We start from the raw sequence: 16,753 nt of genomic DNA, 5'->3' as shown, positions 1-16,753 counted from the left end.
ATGTTAATCAATTTTTTTATATTTTATAGAATTCTCATATTTTAATTTTTTTTTTCAAAAATCACCATATTTAATGGCATTTTTTTATCCATAAATATAAAACTAACCTATATTTTCTCTTATTTATGTCAACTTCTTTTTCTAGTAAAGCTGAGGTCAACATTGAAACTTTTGGCCCATTTTTAGACATGGGCTCTCTATATTAAGCCCGTATACACAGGCCCTTTAAAAACTTTGAAAATTACAAGAATTTTTGTTTTCTTTTAAAAAATGGTAAACACTCGTAAGGTAACTTATGTTTTTATTGAAATACATGATGTTTGTTATTCTATATTATTCCGATTAAACACCAAATGATATTATTCCCTTTAAAAAATATATATTGTTTTTAAAATACGTCAATGCCACATGTGACAAATGTATATAAAATGCAACTAAAGTTTCTGAAACATATACCAACATATAAAATTTAGAAGAACATATACTAATTTATAAATAATGTTAACATATATAGACCCAAAAATTTTATTCAACTGGCGTTTAAAATAAAAATTATATGTATTAACTGACAATAATAAATATACAATATATAATTACTCACTTCAAATAAAAATAAAAATTATTTTTTAGAAATTCTATGTATTTTGTAGCTCTTAATTGTTATCACATTTATTTATGAGAATTTTATGAGGAAATGCAATCAAAATTTATAAAATAAATTCTCAATATATATATATATATAGGGAGCGACTATAATGCATTCATTTTTTTGCAACACCAGTGCATCATTTTTCTATTTCGGCACCTGAATAGTTATAATCTCAATTTTTTTATATGATGATGTACATTATAACTATCTAGAACATCCTACAAATTTTCAAGAAATTATGAATAAATTATGGTACCGAAACAGGATCTAAACTGTCTGTTGCACGCGTGTAAAATTTAACAGCTTGAACTCTGTTTTCGGCTTCGTAAATTATTCAGAATTTCTTGAAAATTTGCAGGATATTCTAAATACCTACAATGTACACCGTCATATAAATTTTTTTTGGATTATATCTATCCAAGCGCCGAAATAGAAAAATAATATACCAGTGTTACAAAAAAAATGAATGTATTATAGTCGTTTCCTATATGTATATATCATTTTATGAGTATTTGTTACAAAATAATTTTATGAGTATTTGTTACAATAGTATAATATTTTCTATATAGTTGCAACCAAAATATAACATTTTAAGTTTTTAAGTATTTAAAATATTTTGCCACTCTAGTCTCCAAATCTCTTTATAGTGGTTTAGGAATATTAGCAAAAGATAAAATCAGTCAAGATTCAAGCAATCAAGCATCAAATTATAAGATCACCAATAATTAATGCTTCCATGCCATCAAAATATTGTTAGTTGTTGGAGTGTGCATGTTGTTTAAAAGTAGCTTATTAGTTTGTTCATATAGTTGTATGCCACTTTAATTTTGATTTCAATTTTAAAATAACATTATATATAGTTATTTTTATTATTTTAAAAATAATAAAGTGATGGGACCCATCAAAATACTTGATTCGTTCACTATTTTTAAAAATTCATTTGGAATTCAATCCAAATCTACTCATCAATTAGCCTTACAAAATGAAAAGGCAAATATATTGTTTTTTTGTGTATCTAATTTATTTTTTAGCTTATACCAATCAAGTTTTTGACAACATATAATATCTTTTTTTTCAAATATTGTTTTTAACTATACTTTTCCAAAATAAATTATTTTCCAAAATACCAATCAAACCCTAAATTTTTTCAATGGTTACATTTTAATACTAATTGTTTTTTACAGTAATAATATCTAAATTAAATTTTTGGTGCAAATATTAGTACTCAACCTTAAATGTCCACGTATCACCATTATATAAGTATGGTTAAGGTGTCATGTGTCACCTACACCTTTTTATTGGTCTAATTAAGGTGTTACGTCGATACTTTATGAATAATTATTAATGAGTACTAACATTGCACCAAAATATGGGATTTGTATATATCATTACCAGAAAAAAAAAATATGAGTATTAAAGTGTAACAATTAAAAAGATTTGAGTATTTTTACCACAAAAAATCCAAAAAATTTACTATCATAGATAATTTTTAATAAATTAAATATTTTTTATTAAAAAAAATAATTAATGATTATATTGCAATTTTAAAAAAATGTATTAAAGTCTTATCATGTGATGAGAAAAAAAAAGATAAAATTGTTAAGGAGCACCACTAGTGCATACCGCTATTAATGGAATGCAATCCAATATCTGGTCTCAAATATTTGAATTTAATAATTATTATGAAGTATTACCAACCAACTATAATGTATCACCTCATGTAGTATTGAACACCTTAAAGTGTCAAACATGACCGACCCTAGGAATAGTCAAGTTAGGCTTGTTCCTAGGGCTCCCAAATAAAAATGCTCAATTTTTAAAAAATGTTATTTTTTTTTCTATACATAGAGTTAGACCCCATAATTTTAAAAAATACAATTTTATATATAAATATTGTAAAAATACCAAATTTTGCTCGAGCCCCGAATGCTCGTGGGCGGGCCCGGTGCCAACTAGCAACAATCGAAAGAAAACTATGATTTCATTTCTTAGAGATGTTTAGGGACTGATTGGTTTGTCATTCAAATACAATTTTATGTTTTTGAATCCTTAAAATATAAAAATCTCACATAATCTTTGATTGGTAGGTTATTTTAAAAAACAAATCCAAAACAAGTTTTGAAAAATGAGTATGTTTTTACACATAAAAATTGAAAACGATATTTTATCATTTCTTATAATTTTCTTACATTTCAGAAGGGCCCACATTATTTTAAATACAAAATGACTAACCAATCAAAAATTTGAAAAGTGAAAATATTATTTTCAAAATGAGTATTTTCAAATAATTTAACTATCCAAATACATTGCTTTTTAACAATTGGCCAATGAAGCCCTTACTTATCATCATTGTTATGTACTGCCCAAACTATGTGTTGGTAATAATTGAATGGTAGGTCACGTGATGTCTCGTGGGGCATTCATTGTAAGGCGCCATATGCTTTGAAATGGTTTCATTCATCTTGGTTTTCAAGTCAAGAAATGTATACCCATTTCTGTATTCAAAACCATTTTGTGAGTTTTCAGTTAATCAGTTGACCGTTACTTCTGTCAGACTCAATCCAACAATTTACCTTTATTCTTTCTTCTCCAACAACAAGAAGAACCAATTCCCATTTGAATTTGAAAACAAAAAACACAAAAAAAAAGCTTACTTTAACTTTCTCTTTGGTTTTGCCAAAAAGAAAGACAACAAAAACCTTTATATACCCTTTATAAGATCTCTCCAGCTCTAAACTTTTATTTCCCTATCTGGGTTTTCTTAGTTTTGGATTTTGAAGTTGGAAAAAAAAGAAAAAAAAAAGTGAGCTTTTTAGATCTTATGTAACTTCTATTCTTCTTCTTCTTCTTCTTCAAATTCTGACCTTGTTTGATTGTTATTTGTTGAAGTGTATCCCAGAGTGAAGGTGAGAGCACAAGAAGATTGCTTTTCTCCACAGATTGATAGTAAACCAACCACCACTGCTCAACAAGGTGAATATTATTTACTATGAGTTTTTTGTTTCATGGAGAAATATCACTCTGAAAAATTTTATTATTTGCAGAAAAAGAGAATCAGAACAGTGATTCGCCATTGCTACCAATCGCCAGGATTTTGAAAGCTTATGTGCTAAACTCGACGATGGAATTGAATTCTGCTTCCAAAGGTTTAAAAAAAATTATTCAAAATTCATGCAAATCTTTTAGCTTTTATAATATAGCACTAAATCTAACTATATATTAAGCTTTTTTTTTATAAAACAGTTGAGAAAAAGAGACCTGTTGTGAAGGATTCTAAGCCAAATCTCGGAGCTAGCTCTGTTCCGAGGCCTCGTGCCGTGTTATCTAGCCCTGGTAAGAGCAACTCTTCTTTTTAGTTAAATATTAACTAGAATAACTTGAAAGATTAGTTTACTTGGATTTTAAGAGAATAAAAAGAAATTCAAATGATTCTATTTTCATGTGTGTGGAATCAATAAATTAAGAGTTATTTTTCTAGAAAAATTAAAACTTTAAGAGTTTACAACAATTGTAAATATGTACAAAAAAAAAGAAAATATTAAAAAAAATCTTTTATAAAATTTTGTGGAAAATATTTTCCTTTATTTTCCCTTATAAATTTTTTTAAAATTAAAATCTAAGGTCCAAACAAAGTCTTAAAATGTTGTTATTTGACGTCTTAAGTTATCTAATACTACAGAAATCTACTCCTTGTTATTGATTGGTGGTACTCTTTATTAGTTATTGGATTCAATTTCGTGGGTCTCAATATTGATTATACACCAAAAACAATATGTCGCTTTCGTTATGGTGCACCTTAACATTTCTCTAATATTTATGTTGAGCTTAAATTGATTATTTGAATAGTCTTTTACAAATTTGAATTGCTACTTATTATTAAATAATTTATACAAAAAATAAAGACAAATTTGATAAAAAAAAATTATTATTATTTTAAATTCACAACATAAATTCACTCTTTATTGTTGATTTGTGATACTCTTTATTAGTTATTGGATTCAAGTGCGTGGGTCTCGATATTGATTACACCAATAACAGTATGTTACTTTCATGATAGTGTCCTTTAACATTTCTCTAATATTTATGTTAAGCTTAAATTGATTATTTGAATAGTGTTTTATAAATTTGAATTTCTACTTATTATTAAATAATTTATACAAAAAAAAAGACAAATTTGATAAAAAAAATAGAGAACTTTTGTATTTGGCTTGTCATTTTGGTACTCTAAATTGATGGGTGATAACAAAGAGTAATTGAATTTGGATTTAATTATTTTGAAGAAAAAAAAAACCTTAGACTGCTCTAAGATATGATTTATTTATAGTTTAAAATTGGTTTTTTTTTTTCTTTCTTTCTTACTTTTGGTGTTAATTATTTTAGATAATGATGGGTTGATTGGAAGTAGAAACAAGTTATTGAAGGAAAGAAGTTCAGCTCTGAAAATGAAAATGCATAGCAAAGGAGAAGAGAAAGTGGGTGGTGGAGTTGGTCGGATTAAGACAATCCCAATTGAGGAGGGACTTAAAAGCAAGACTTGTTCTGATGAGGGACTTAAAAGCAAGACTTGTACTGACCAAAAGCAGAAGAAGATGAAAAAGCAAGGAAAGCTTCAACAAGAACAAGAAGAAGAAGAACATGTGGTGAGAACAAGCCAGAAGAAAAGGATTTTGAGAGTTGGCAAAGGAAAATAAAGTTTAGTTTGATTTTATTTTATGTTCTTTTCACTGTCAAAAAGTAATTACTACTTGTTGTTTGTATCACTGATTGTATGGCTTGAAAGTTACTAAAATGATTGAAAGTTACTAAAAAGATTTTGGTGCATGTTTAAATTAAATTAATGAGTGACACTACATACAATTTGTTATGATTAAATTTTTTTACAAAAAAAGTTTACAATATTGTATGATGTATTTTGTTAATTGAATATGAATTTACATCTTTAAATTGGCATACTCTAACAAATCACAATAACTATTAAGTCACTGTTTTATTACTATTCTAATAAAACAATCACAAATAATTAAATAGAAATCTTTAGAAATAATTGTGGAGATTCTAGATATATGAGATGTGGTTGACTTTCAAGGTGTTTGATAGTAAAACTTGTGCATTTTATTTTCTATTATTTGTTTTTTTTTTTTTCATTGTGCTTTGTGTGTGATGATTGTAGAAAAGTTGGTGTTGAGAAACCTCAACAATATTTAATTATTATATCTTGACATCTGAATGTGTACCCTATTTTTGTAGCCCATGTGGGATGGGTGAGAAATCTAGTTTTTGTGCTCTTTTTATGTATGGTGTTTTTGATGTGGAAATATTTGAAATCATGGGATCGACTTAAGCCTTTTATTGGTTCTTCTACTTTTTAATTTTTTTTATTGGTACAATATCACTATTTGATTTATCCGGCATGAATGAAATTCAATGATAAATGGTTCTTGACTCGTTTTTTCGTCAACTCGTCTAACTCCCAAAAAATAATATTGAGAATATTTGTGAGAGCTAAATAAAGTATATGAGACGTTTCTAGTGCCTATAAATAATGGATATAGAGAGATAACTTTATAATGTTTTAGTGCCAAAAAGATAGCATACATCTACTAAGTCATTGTCATTCTCTCTATGAAAAGTTGCCACCCTTTTTGCCCCTCTCTCCTTTGGTCCCTACTCCTCAGATTAGGGTTACATTTGAGTGAGTTCAAGTTATTGGGTTTGGCTCAATAATTAGACAAAGTACCAAGTGAATGAGCCCACACACGTCCTTGTGTGTGAGCTTTCATACGGATAGGAAGATCGTTAATTTTACTAAAAGACTCAATGACCCTTGATAGACTACGAGAGATAATCTCTATTCATTGTATGTGTTATTTAATATATCTAATGTTTTCTTGAAAATCTTTTTCCTACACATTTTGATGTGTATTTTGATATTTTAATACCATAAATTACACCCTAATAATTACATATCATAGTAATTACTTATGGAATTCTATTGTCATGTTTGGCAAAACAATTACTAATTAAAAAAAATGTAATAAATACTATTTAAAATTTATAGTATTTAGTAATTACTAAGTGTAATTACACCCAATTCTCGTGGGTGCTATGAGAATTGGATAGTGTACTTTGGACCCCTCAATTACCTCAAATTATATGGTCACACAAATACGCCAAATTGAGTAATTACTCAAAATTACACCCAATTTAAATTCCACGGTGACTTTCCAAACACACCCTAAGGTGATGTTTAGTTTGAGGAAATTGAGGAATTAGAAGGGAATGAGAAAATGAATAGGAATATTACATATTTTTTTTCTTTTCAATCTTGCATTGAAATGATATTTTCTCCCATTTTCAAATGGAATAATCATTCCACAAAAATGGTGGAAAAACAATTCTATTGGAATGACACTCAAATACTCTAAAATGCAACCAAATAAAATAATATTATGCAAATCGATTCATTTTCATTCCATCCCAATACATCACTTATATTTTAAAATATAATGTATGTTTGGGTATAAAATGGTAATTATATATGAATTCTTAATATCATTTTTTAGAAAACAGTTAATACACAGTAAATTATAATATTATGAAATAATTATTAAGAATATTTGTAGTAAAAATATCAAATATTTTATAATAATTTCAATGCAGTACCAAATTTTTTTTTTGACGATAATAATACTAAATATTTACAAATAGTTGCATATAAGTACCAAATCAATTTTTTTGATAATATGAATACGAAATTTTTGTTAATAGTTTCACTTAAATACCAAATTATTTTGTTTAATATAGTAATAATATCAAATATTTGTGAATATTACACTTATTTAAAGTATTATTACTATAAAAAAATTAAATTGATATTTATGTGCAAGTGTTTGTAAAAATTTAGTATTATTGTTGTAAAAAAATTATTAATAAAGATTTAATATTATTCCCGTAAAAAAAATTGACTTAGTTCTTAAATGCAACTATTACGAAATATTTGAAATTTTGGCTACAAATAGCTTACATTATCATTTAAAACTGATAGTATTTAGTAATTACAAAGTAACATGGGAATTAGAAAGTGTTCAATTACCTATAATTATATTTGCACCCCAAAATATGATTAAGGCACCCATTTATATTAAAAGTCATTGTTTAATACATATATATTTTTTCAACTTATGCTCACATTTTTCTAATTTTTTTATTTGTCATATTCTAAAAAATACATATAAATAGTATATTTAAATAAAAAACTAAAACAAAAAAAATTATAAAATCCTGTTAAAGTAAGAGTTTTTTCTCAAAATTATACATTATTTAAAAAAAATTATGAAAATAAGATAAAATAAAATTATTAAAATTAATAAAAATAAATATTTTAAAATATCAAAAAAATATTTAGAAAAAATGTTAAAAATTATATATATTTTTAATTAATTTCATGTCTATATATATTTTCGAGAAGTAAATATAATTCACCAACATAATTAGTCCACGACTACATAATGAAATAATTATTCCAAATCTAGTAGTCTTTCCATTTGTAAGTTAAATGATTTGTTATAAATAAAGTTTATATCTTTTTAGACTCTGTATTTTGTCTCATTACTTGTTTGAACCCTGTGTTTTGTAAAATTATTCAAATAGACCCCTAAACCTGATTTTGATAAACAAAAAATTGAATATAACAACATAGTTCTTAGGCAGAATAACTGTATTTTTGTTCTGAGTTGTTAGTTTGATGAATTAATTGTGATTTTAGTTCAAAAAACTTTGATCAAAATTGAGTTTAGGGGTCTATTTGAATTATTTTAAAAAATACATGGTTCAAAAAATAATTTTTTAAAATACAGAGTCCAAATAATTAATGAGTCAAAACAGATGGTCCAAAAAAAAACATAAACCTTTCAAATTTTTTTTTTTTTTTTCATAATGTAATTATTTAAAAAAATAAATAAGTAATAATGAGGGCAAGTGAAAAAAAAAAAAAAATCTCAAAATGCCCTTATGCCAAATGCTACAAGTATACGACTCTCCACACTATCAACTCTTTCGTGCGTTTCATTTTACCACCAAAATTGTAGCATAAATTACTCTCTCTCTCTCCTCGTTATCCCTGTACGCGGCGACGCATTGTACGGTTCGGTTCCAGAACTCTCTCAACGACGCCGTTTTCGATTCTCAACTCTGGTGCGTCCTTCTCTTTATCACATTTTCGTTGCCTTCGTTTTCGTCTCTATTTCTCTAAGTTTTTTCTTCTAGGGTTTATTCTTCCAACTCCTAGGTTTAACCCTTTCCTAGGGTTTTGGTGGATTGTTTTCTGTGTTTCCGCTTAAGGTATGAATATTTTAGTCTTTTTGTTTGGATCTGAATGCTTTGGTATGCAACTGGTAATCGTTCTCTGCCGTAGTTGCCAACTTTGGTAAGCGATGGTTTGGAATTGATACACACACATATATGATATGCGTACAGGACTTCTATCAGTATCTACAATGGCATGTTAGTATGTTTCGGTCGCTGTTTCTATAAAAAAATTATCCCTTTTTTGAATTAGTTAGGGATTAGTGTACTTGGTTTGTAATTCGAATATGATATCTTTGATTTAATTTACGACATTATGATTTTACTCAACGGCTATGACTAAATGTCCATTGCTGCTATTTGTGAATATTGGGCTTCTCATTATATGTGAATTTTTTTAACTTTTTGTTGTTCTTTGGTGGTTATCTTTTGTGTTCTTGCAGTTTGTGCACTATCAAGAATAAAAAATTTATACGTGAAGCATGGGTGACAGTGAAACAGTTGTTGCTCATACATCTTCCGTGTCAGGATATGCATCAGCAGGCTATAGTTCCACTGGCTATGCTGATGAGAGCTCAAATGTTGCTTCGGATGCTGGTGGATTGCCTTCTGCGTCTGCCGGTGAAATTTCTACTTCTGCAGCCTCTACAGCTGCAGCCTTTGCCGCTGATGATGGTTCTAATGCAAGTGAGAAGAATGACTATAATTCTCTAATGCAAGCATCTGAAGCCAGTACAGGAATTGAAGCCATGGATTCTTCCCAAGCTACTGGGTATGATACTTCTGTCAATGGAACTGCTGTTCTAGGGTCTGTTGAAAATGGAAATGCCTCAGATAACGTGGGTGGAGCTATGGATGCTCAACAGTATGTGGACGGTACTGGTATGTCTTCTCGGGCGTGTTACATTATAATTTTGCTTCATACGTGGGATTGCTGTGGTTTTTTTATTTATTTATTTTTTCCAGCCATTTGACATCTATGAGCAAGTTTGCTCTTGAGCACGTAGTACTGATATGTGACAATTTGTCACGAAGGATTTTTTGTTCCTTTTAAGGTCTCTCACTATCTCTGTCTGTTTGTTTTCAGTTTCCTTGTTTTGTTTTTTGTATGTTTGTGACCCTTTTTAAGTGGGAAAACTAGATATTAGTTCTCAAGTTTATCTTCAATAATTTTATGTATTTTCAATTTCAGCTATGTCTACTGAAGAAGAGAGGTTGTGGAACATCGTGAAGGCAAATTCTTTAGATTTTAATGCCTGGACTGCTTTGATTGAAGAGACAGAGAAAGTTACTGAGGTACCAAGTCTGTTCCTTCTTGTTACAGTGATTTAACTGAAACAAAATAAATTAACATTTTAGAATTAAATCTTCATTTAAACCAGCCACTTGTATCATGATTTTTAAATTAAGTGTAGATACGCATGGTAGCTTTAATCAACTTCATACACGTGATATTGTACAAATGTGCAAGTCTCAAGCATTTCACTTAAAAAATTACGTAGTGGACCAGAGATTTGTGGCAGCAACTTACTTTAATTAATAAAAATTCCCATAGTTTTTCACTTTTGAGTATAAATTGTTATACAATCAAGCACACATTGTCTTAAAATATTTTTGAGAATGCTGAATTTCTTCCACCTTATTAAAATTTCGTCCTCCAAATTTCTTTGTTTCAATCACTCTTTTGTTGGCTACTTGTCTCTCTTTCTCTCTCCTTTTTTTAATTGTTGTTATTTTTTTTATATATGTATACAACTTTAATGTACTTTAACTTACATAATTCTTGATAACACAATTTTTCTTCATTATCTCAATATACAACTATGCTAGAATTTTCTAAGTATCAAATCTTTCTAGTCTTGGAACTTTAGGGTTGAATCATGACCATTTTTTTTTTTTTTTTCTTCAAGACTCTCCTTTTAGCCAGAAATACTAGTGCAGTTCAATCTCTTCACTTAAACCCTTTAAATGGATCAATACTCTCCTATAACAATTGGATGATCCAGTTTAGTGTTTGTATCATTCTTACACACAAATTCGTTATTGACCTATAAATTTTTACACATCATATTCATCAATGTATTCATAAAAAAATATGACAAAATCATCGACCTTGTGTACTTTTTATCGAAGAGCTGTGTATTTGATACAGCTTTAATCCTTTCTCTTATGTTACAGTTTCTGCTATTATGTATCTTATATGCTTAATTATTTGGTTTGAAGCTGACTTATTCACTCATATCTCTTGTGCAGAACAACATATTGAAAATCAGAAAAGTTTATGATGCATTTTTAGCAGAGTTTCCATTGTGTTATGGGTATTGGAAGAAGTATGCTGATCATGAGGCTCACTTGGGTTCTATTGATAAAGTTGTTGAGGTTTATGAGCGAGCAGTTCAGGGAGTTACCTATTCAGTCGACATCTGGCTGCATTACTGCATATTTGCAATAAGCACATATGGAGACCCAGAAACTGTTAGAAGGTAATAGAAGTCTATTTACTCATCATTAGTGCTGGTCTTGCATTGGGAATTCATGATCACATGATGTTTTCAGTTGCAAGAGACTGGTTTCTTTTTTTGTTGTTATTGTTATTACTTCCTCTCTTTAACACAACTTGTGCTACCTTTCTAACATTTGGGTACCCCTGCAACAGTGGTTCCTCACTTATAAGGCGAAAAGATTTCATGGGAATGCACTTTTAGAATTATTTTTCTTCTAATATGCAACCCCTATCTATGTGTAGTCATCAGTTTTTTAGGATTAAGACTTTTGTTTTTATATTAATTTTTTAGGCCCTAATTTGCCTCTTTTGTCTCCCCTTCCCTTTGGTTGCTTGAGTCATTAGTAATTAGTCATCAATGCATTATGGCTGTTTTTAACATTGACTCCGAGGTGCATCTTAATGCAAATTGCTGCTGAGAAGATCTCGTCCAGTTAAGGGCTAAGATGGCCTCTATCACTGCTCCATTTCTCGGACATAGTATGGTTTTTTTTCAGGAAGGTAATGCAGCATTTGGAAGTGTCGTGTGCTGTTAAGAGTGAATTGTTCCTTCTTCAACATTACTGCCACTCTCTCCCATTTATGGATGTGTTTGTATGAACTGATTGATATTTGTTTTTATAATTGTGCTTCATGTTCATATGGCTTTTCAGGTTTTTTGAGCGAGCACTTGCTTATGTTGGAACAGATTACCTTTCCTTCCCTCTCTGGGATAAGTATATTGAGTATGAATATATGCAGCAGGATTGGAGTCGACTTGCCATGATTTATACTAGGATCTTGGAGAATCCAAATCAACAACTGGATCGCTATTTTAACAGGTAGCTCTTTATTTGTTTACCTTGCTCTGTTGTGTTGTGTTTCCATTTACTTCCTATGTTTTCATAGATCTTGCCATTTTTCTTTTTAATATTAGTACTCATGATTTTTTTGTAACTAATGGTAATGATGACAGCTTTAAAGAATTAGCTGGAAACCGGCCTCTGTCAGAACTGAGGACTTCTGAAGAAGCTGCTGCTGTAGCAGGTGCACCTTCAGAAGCTGCTGCTGCCGCAGATGTGCCTTCGGAAACTGCTGCTGACCAAGTAAATGGAGAAGAGGTCCACACTGATGGTGCAGATCCATCCTTTAAAGCTGTTAGTGCTGGCTCAACAGATGCAGAAGAGTTGGAGAAGTACATCACTATTAGAGAAGAGATGTATAAGAAAGCTAAAGAGTTTGATTCAAAGATCATTGGTTTTGAAACAGCTATCAGGAGGCCCTACTTTCATGTGCGTCCCCTTAATGTCACAGAACTTGAAAATTGGCACAACTACCTGGATTTTATAGAAAGAGAAGGAGATTTGAACAAGGTATTTGAGTTGTGTATTCTTTATACTTGATTACCTCCATATTATGTAGTTTTTAGTAGTTGTACTGTTATTGTATTGACTTACAGTTAAGTAATATTGCTGCTTCATATGCTTTATTGGCTAAATCGTTGGACGAAGCAACCTTTTTAAACGGGAAATTGAACTGAGACTAAAGCATGGACCTTCCATAAGATTTCTTTAAGGCTAAGTATTTCAAACCTTCATTTGTCTCAGTGGACGTTCTAGGTTCATGATGTGTTTGTATGGTAATTTATTACTTTTAAAGTTCCAATGTTATGTATGCAGGTATCTTATGTTCCTAATCTATCTGTCAGGCAAGGAGGGTCCCTCTTTCATATTTGAGGGGCTTCTCTGTTCCACTAATGGAGTACTTCTTGTGCATATCTCCTGTGTTTTCTTTTTAATATTAATTTTTATTTTATTGTCTGTTGGTTAATGCAAGAGTGAATAGAACGATTTTTTATCTTTGTTATTGTTGAATCAGGTTGTCAAGCTGTATGAAAGATGCCTAATTGCATGTGCAAATTACTCCGAGTACTGGATTCGATATGTCTTGTGCATGGAAGCCAGTAAAAGTTTGGATCATGCCAATAATGCACTTGTTCGTGCGACCCAAGTTTTTGTTAAGGTAGGATTCTGTATTTTTATATTTGACGCTGATCTAGTTAAAATGCTATGGGATTTTGAGCTATTGGACAAAACTTTATTTGAAATTTAGGCTGACGACTGGAAGATTTTTTTTTTGTCATCTTATGCCATGTTACATGGTTTGAAAAGTAAATGAAAACTCAAGTAATTGTAAGACTAATTTATTGGTTGCAAATTATCAGTTTTAGTGTTCTTGAGATAATCCTCAGGTTATTCTTGGGATTATATGTCTCCTGGCATAGATAAGAGAGTATAACGCAAGATCAGGGACTGGAGATTCTATTGTTTCTTCTCTTGTAAATTTACTTTTACTAATGTCCATACATACTTTCTATGCAAAAATTATTTACAGAGGCATCCAGAAATTCATCTTTTCGCTGCTAGGTTCAAAGAACAAAGTGAGGACATTGTAGGTGCTCGCGCTGCTTATCAGCTTGTACATTCTGAAATTTCACCAGGTCTTCTAGAAGCAATAATAAAGCATGCAAACATGGAACATCGGCTGGTAAATTTGTTTTATTCAGTTGGTTGATGTTTTAGCAATTTCTCCATGTATGCTTTATGTTTGACATGTTTGTTTTTTTATCTCAGGGTAATTTGGAAGATGCTTTTTCTTTATACGAACAGGCTATTGCCATTGAAAAAGGAAAAGAACATTCACAGGCATTACCTATGTTATTTGCTCAATATTCACGGTTTGCATACTTGGTATGGTGGAGAATATGGGTTGATATATATCATTTTCCTCTTTCTGCATGCTTGGCTAGCCTTTAATATCTGTTTTTGTCTTCTTTTCTTATACCTAAGTTTTTCTCTCTCTATGAAAATATGTATACTTTTATATAGGGATGTATACAATATTTGCACATGTTTGATTTTGATTAATACTTTGAGGGTCTCTGTGGAGTTAGTTAATACCTATTAATAGTGTTTTGCTTTTCAGTTGGATAGATATACCTATTATATATTCTTTTTTTCCTAAAAGAAATTTGTTTTGCATATGTTTAAGCTCACTTCAGTGGTCTGCCAAAATATTAATATTAGCAAATTTGTGAAGACTAGATTTTTTTGACAGATGTTTTAGTAGTCCAAGAACCAGTTTGTGTACTTATCTTGTTTTGCATGCATGCCTTGTAAGTTTAACCCCAGTTTGAAGGTTTATGGACAAGGTGATATTGAAATTCTTTTTTGGTTTTGTTCTAGGTTTCTGGGAATGCTGTAAAAGCTAGGGAAATTCTTGTTGAAGCACTTGAGCATGTCCAATTGTCAAAACCTCTTCTCGAGGTGCTCTCTCTGCCTCTCTTCTTATGTTTTAGTAATAATTGGAAGTTGGGAGTGTTATAATGTGTTTTTTCTTCCGTGGTGTGCAGGCCCTAATACATTTTGAGTCGATACAGTCCCAACCAAAGCAAATTGATTACCTAGAATCATTGGTTCTAAGGTTCATAGAGCCTAACTCTGAGACCCTCAATGTTGCAAGTGTTGCCGAAAGAGAAGAGCTATCTAGCATTTTTCTGGAGGTATGTGTTGAATATATAAATGAAAAGTAGAGAACATTATAAGATGAATGTATGTATAGTTAATACATTTATGCTCATCTGACTTGATAATTTCATCAGCCTCGGTTCCTTTTGCATTTACCATGCTATTAGAAGTAGTCACTGCATCTCTGTCATTTTTTTTACTAAAATCATCATTATCTTTGTCTTTGTTTCTTTTTTTTTCCAATCTTCTTATGTAAACCCTTCTTCTCTTGGGTTGTGGAATCTGAAGTTCTCATTTTGGGTTACTAGACTTACCTTAAATGTGGAAAGAATTTCAGGTTCAGTCTGGCGTTTGCTTTGTATTCTTGACCTGTTATAGGACACACCATTGCATGCTTTTTCTTATAGAACCACTGATGCTCCATCAATCGTTATTGGGGATTTTAGTTCTCCCTCTATCTCTATAGTCATGGAAGTTTAGTCTCTTAAAAAATAATTTTATTCTGTCTGATATATCCAGAAATGATTTTTTGCAGTTTTTGAATCTTTTTGGAGATGCTCAGTCAATCAAGAAGGCTGAGGATCATCATGCCAAGCTCTTCTTACCTCATAGAAGCACAACAGAGTTGAAAAAGCGTCACGCTGAGGATTTTCTAGCATCAGATAAAACAAAATTAGCGAAATCCTACTCTGGCGTTCCTTCACCTGGTCAGTCCTTGATGGGAGCATATCCGAGTCCACAGAACCAGTGGGCTGCTGGTTATGGTGGCCAGCCTCAAGCTTGGCCGCCAGCTACACAAGCTCAGGGACAGCAGTGGACCCCTGGCTATACCCAGCAGGTATGTCGCAACAACCCCGGCTCTCAATTTCCAAGCTCCATAATCAAAGTGTCATTTTATTCTAATACAGCTGTTTTTTAATCGAAAAGAGGCATTTGATGTTTTATGGTTTAAATCTCTCTGTAATAGGCTGCATATGGCGGTGCATATGGTGCTTATGGTAGCAGCTACACCACTCCACAAGTACCCGCTGCTGCAACAGCGCCTCAGAGTGCTGCTGCCGCTGCTGCTTACGCCACTTATCCTCCTACATATCCTGCTCAGGTTTTTGCTTTTATTTTTTATTTTCGGTTCTTCGATATTCTAATTCTTTCACAGTTCCTTTTCAAGCCTAATACTCTGTTGCATTTTCAGCAGACCTACCCTCAACAAGGCTATGCACAGCCCACAGCAGCAGCAGCAACGGTTGCTTCGGCACAGCAACCCGCCTCGGCCTATTACAGCGGTTACTATTAAGATGATAAGAATGTTTATGGCAATATTTTGCCACTTGTAATCTCGTTTTTGTCTTCCCTTTCTTGCCATCTTTTTGGTCCAAGTCTTTTTTTAGGATTTTTTTTTGGGTTGAAACATTGGTATGTAGCTAAATGCAGATCTTAGGAGAGAGTTAAAAAAAAAAAAGATGAGTTAGTGTTTCACATTAGGTGACAGTGTATTTCATTTATATTTAAGCTTTTTACTATCTATCCATAGTATCAAACACCTTTATGATAATCTTGTTTTAATTCAACTTAACAAAAATAGCAAAGCTGAATTGATCTCATTAACTCCATAATTAAGATTCAGATACTAATTCAATGAAATTTAGTCTTATAGAATTTTTTTTTTTTCTAAAAATGAAACATTAAAAAAAGTATGTCTGGAATGTTGGGAAGAGTCTGAGATTCTTTTACACCATTTATGGTACTAAATCAAATTTCAGTTGTTCTGAGTTATCCCATATATGGTAGTGA

General features: G+C 30.7%; 2 protein-coding genes across 7 annotated transcripts; both read left to right on the top strand.

Annotated features, from left to right (window-relative positions):
- Positions 1-3,283: 3,283 nt before the first annotated feature.
- LOC133784283 (uncharacterized) lies at positions 3,284-5,507 on the top strand. The gene is made up of 5 exons (XM_062223703.1): positions 3,284-3,450; positions 3,539-3,622; positions 3,694-3,795; positions 3,893-3,982; positions 5,030-5,507. Coding segments are annotated over exons 1-5 (588 nt in total). The 5' UTR covers positions 3,284-3,449; the 3' UTR covers positions 5,341-5,507.
- Positions 5,508-8,683: 3,176 nt separating this feature from the next.
- On the top strand, positions 8,684-16,486 carry LOC133784218 (pre-mRNA-processing factor 39-1). Of its 6 annotated transcripts, XM_062223670.1 has the most exons (15): positions 8,724-8,842; positions 8,915-8,989; positions 9,397-9,835; positions 10,146-10,249; positions 11,207-11,436; positions 12,110-12,277; positions 12,412-12,808; positions 13,314-13,457; positions 13,830-13,982; positions 14,069-14,185; positions 14,681-14,761; positions 14,848-14,997; positions 15,498-15,800; positions 15,930-16,064; positions 16,155-16,486. In XM_062223670.1, exons 3-15 carry the CDS (start codon positions 9,436-9,438, stop codon positions 16,254-16,256), a joined length of 2,484 nt encoding a protein of 827 aa, XP_062079654.1. In that variant the 5' UTR covers positions 8,724-8,842; positions 8,915-8,989; positions 9,397-9,435; the 3' UTR covers positions 16,257-16,486. The 6 variants fall into 6 exon arrangements, with proteins under 6 accessions (XP_062079656.1, XP_062079648.1, XP_062079654.1 ...); XM_062223672.1 differs by lacking the exon at positions 8,915-8,989 and having other exon boundaries at positions 8,684-8,842; positions 16,158-16,486; XM_062223664.1 differs by lacking the exon at positions 8,915-8,989 and having other exon boundaries at positions 8,684-8,842.
- The last annotated feature ends 267 nt before the right edge of the window (positions 16,487-16,753 follow it).

Source organism: Humulus lupulus, chromosome 1 (genome assembly GCF_963169125.1).
Source record: "Humulus lupulus chromosome 1, drHumLupu1.1, whole genome shotgun sequence".
Taxonomy (NCBI): Eukaryota; Viridiplantae; Streptophyta; class Magnoliopsida; order Rosales; family Cannabaceae; genus Humulus; species Humulus lupulus.
Note: the sequence above shows the minus strand (reverse complement) of the source record. Positions and strands in the feature narration are given on the sequence as shown.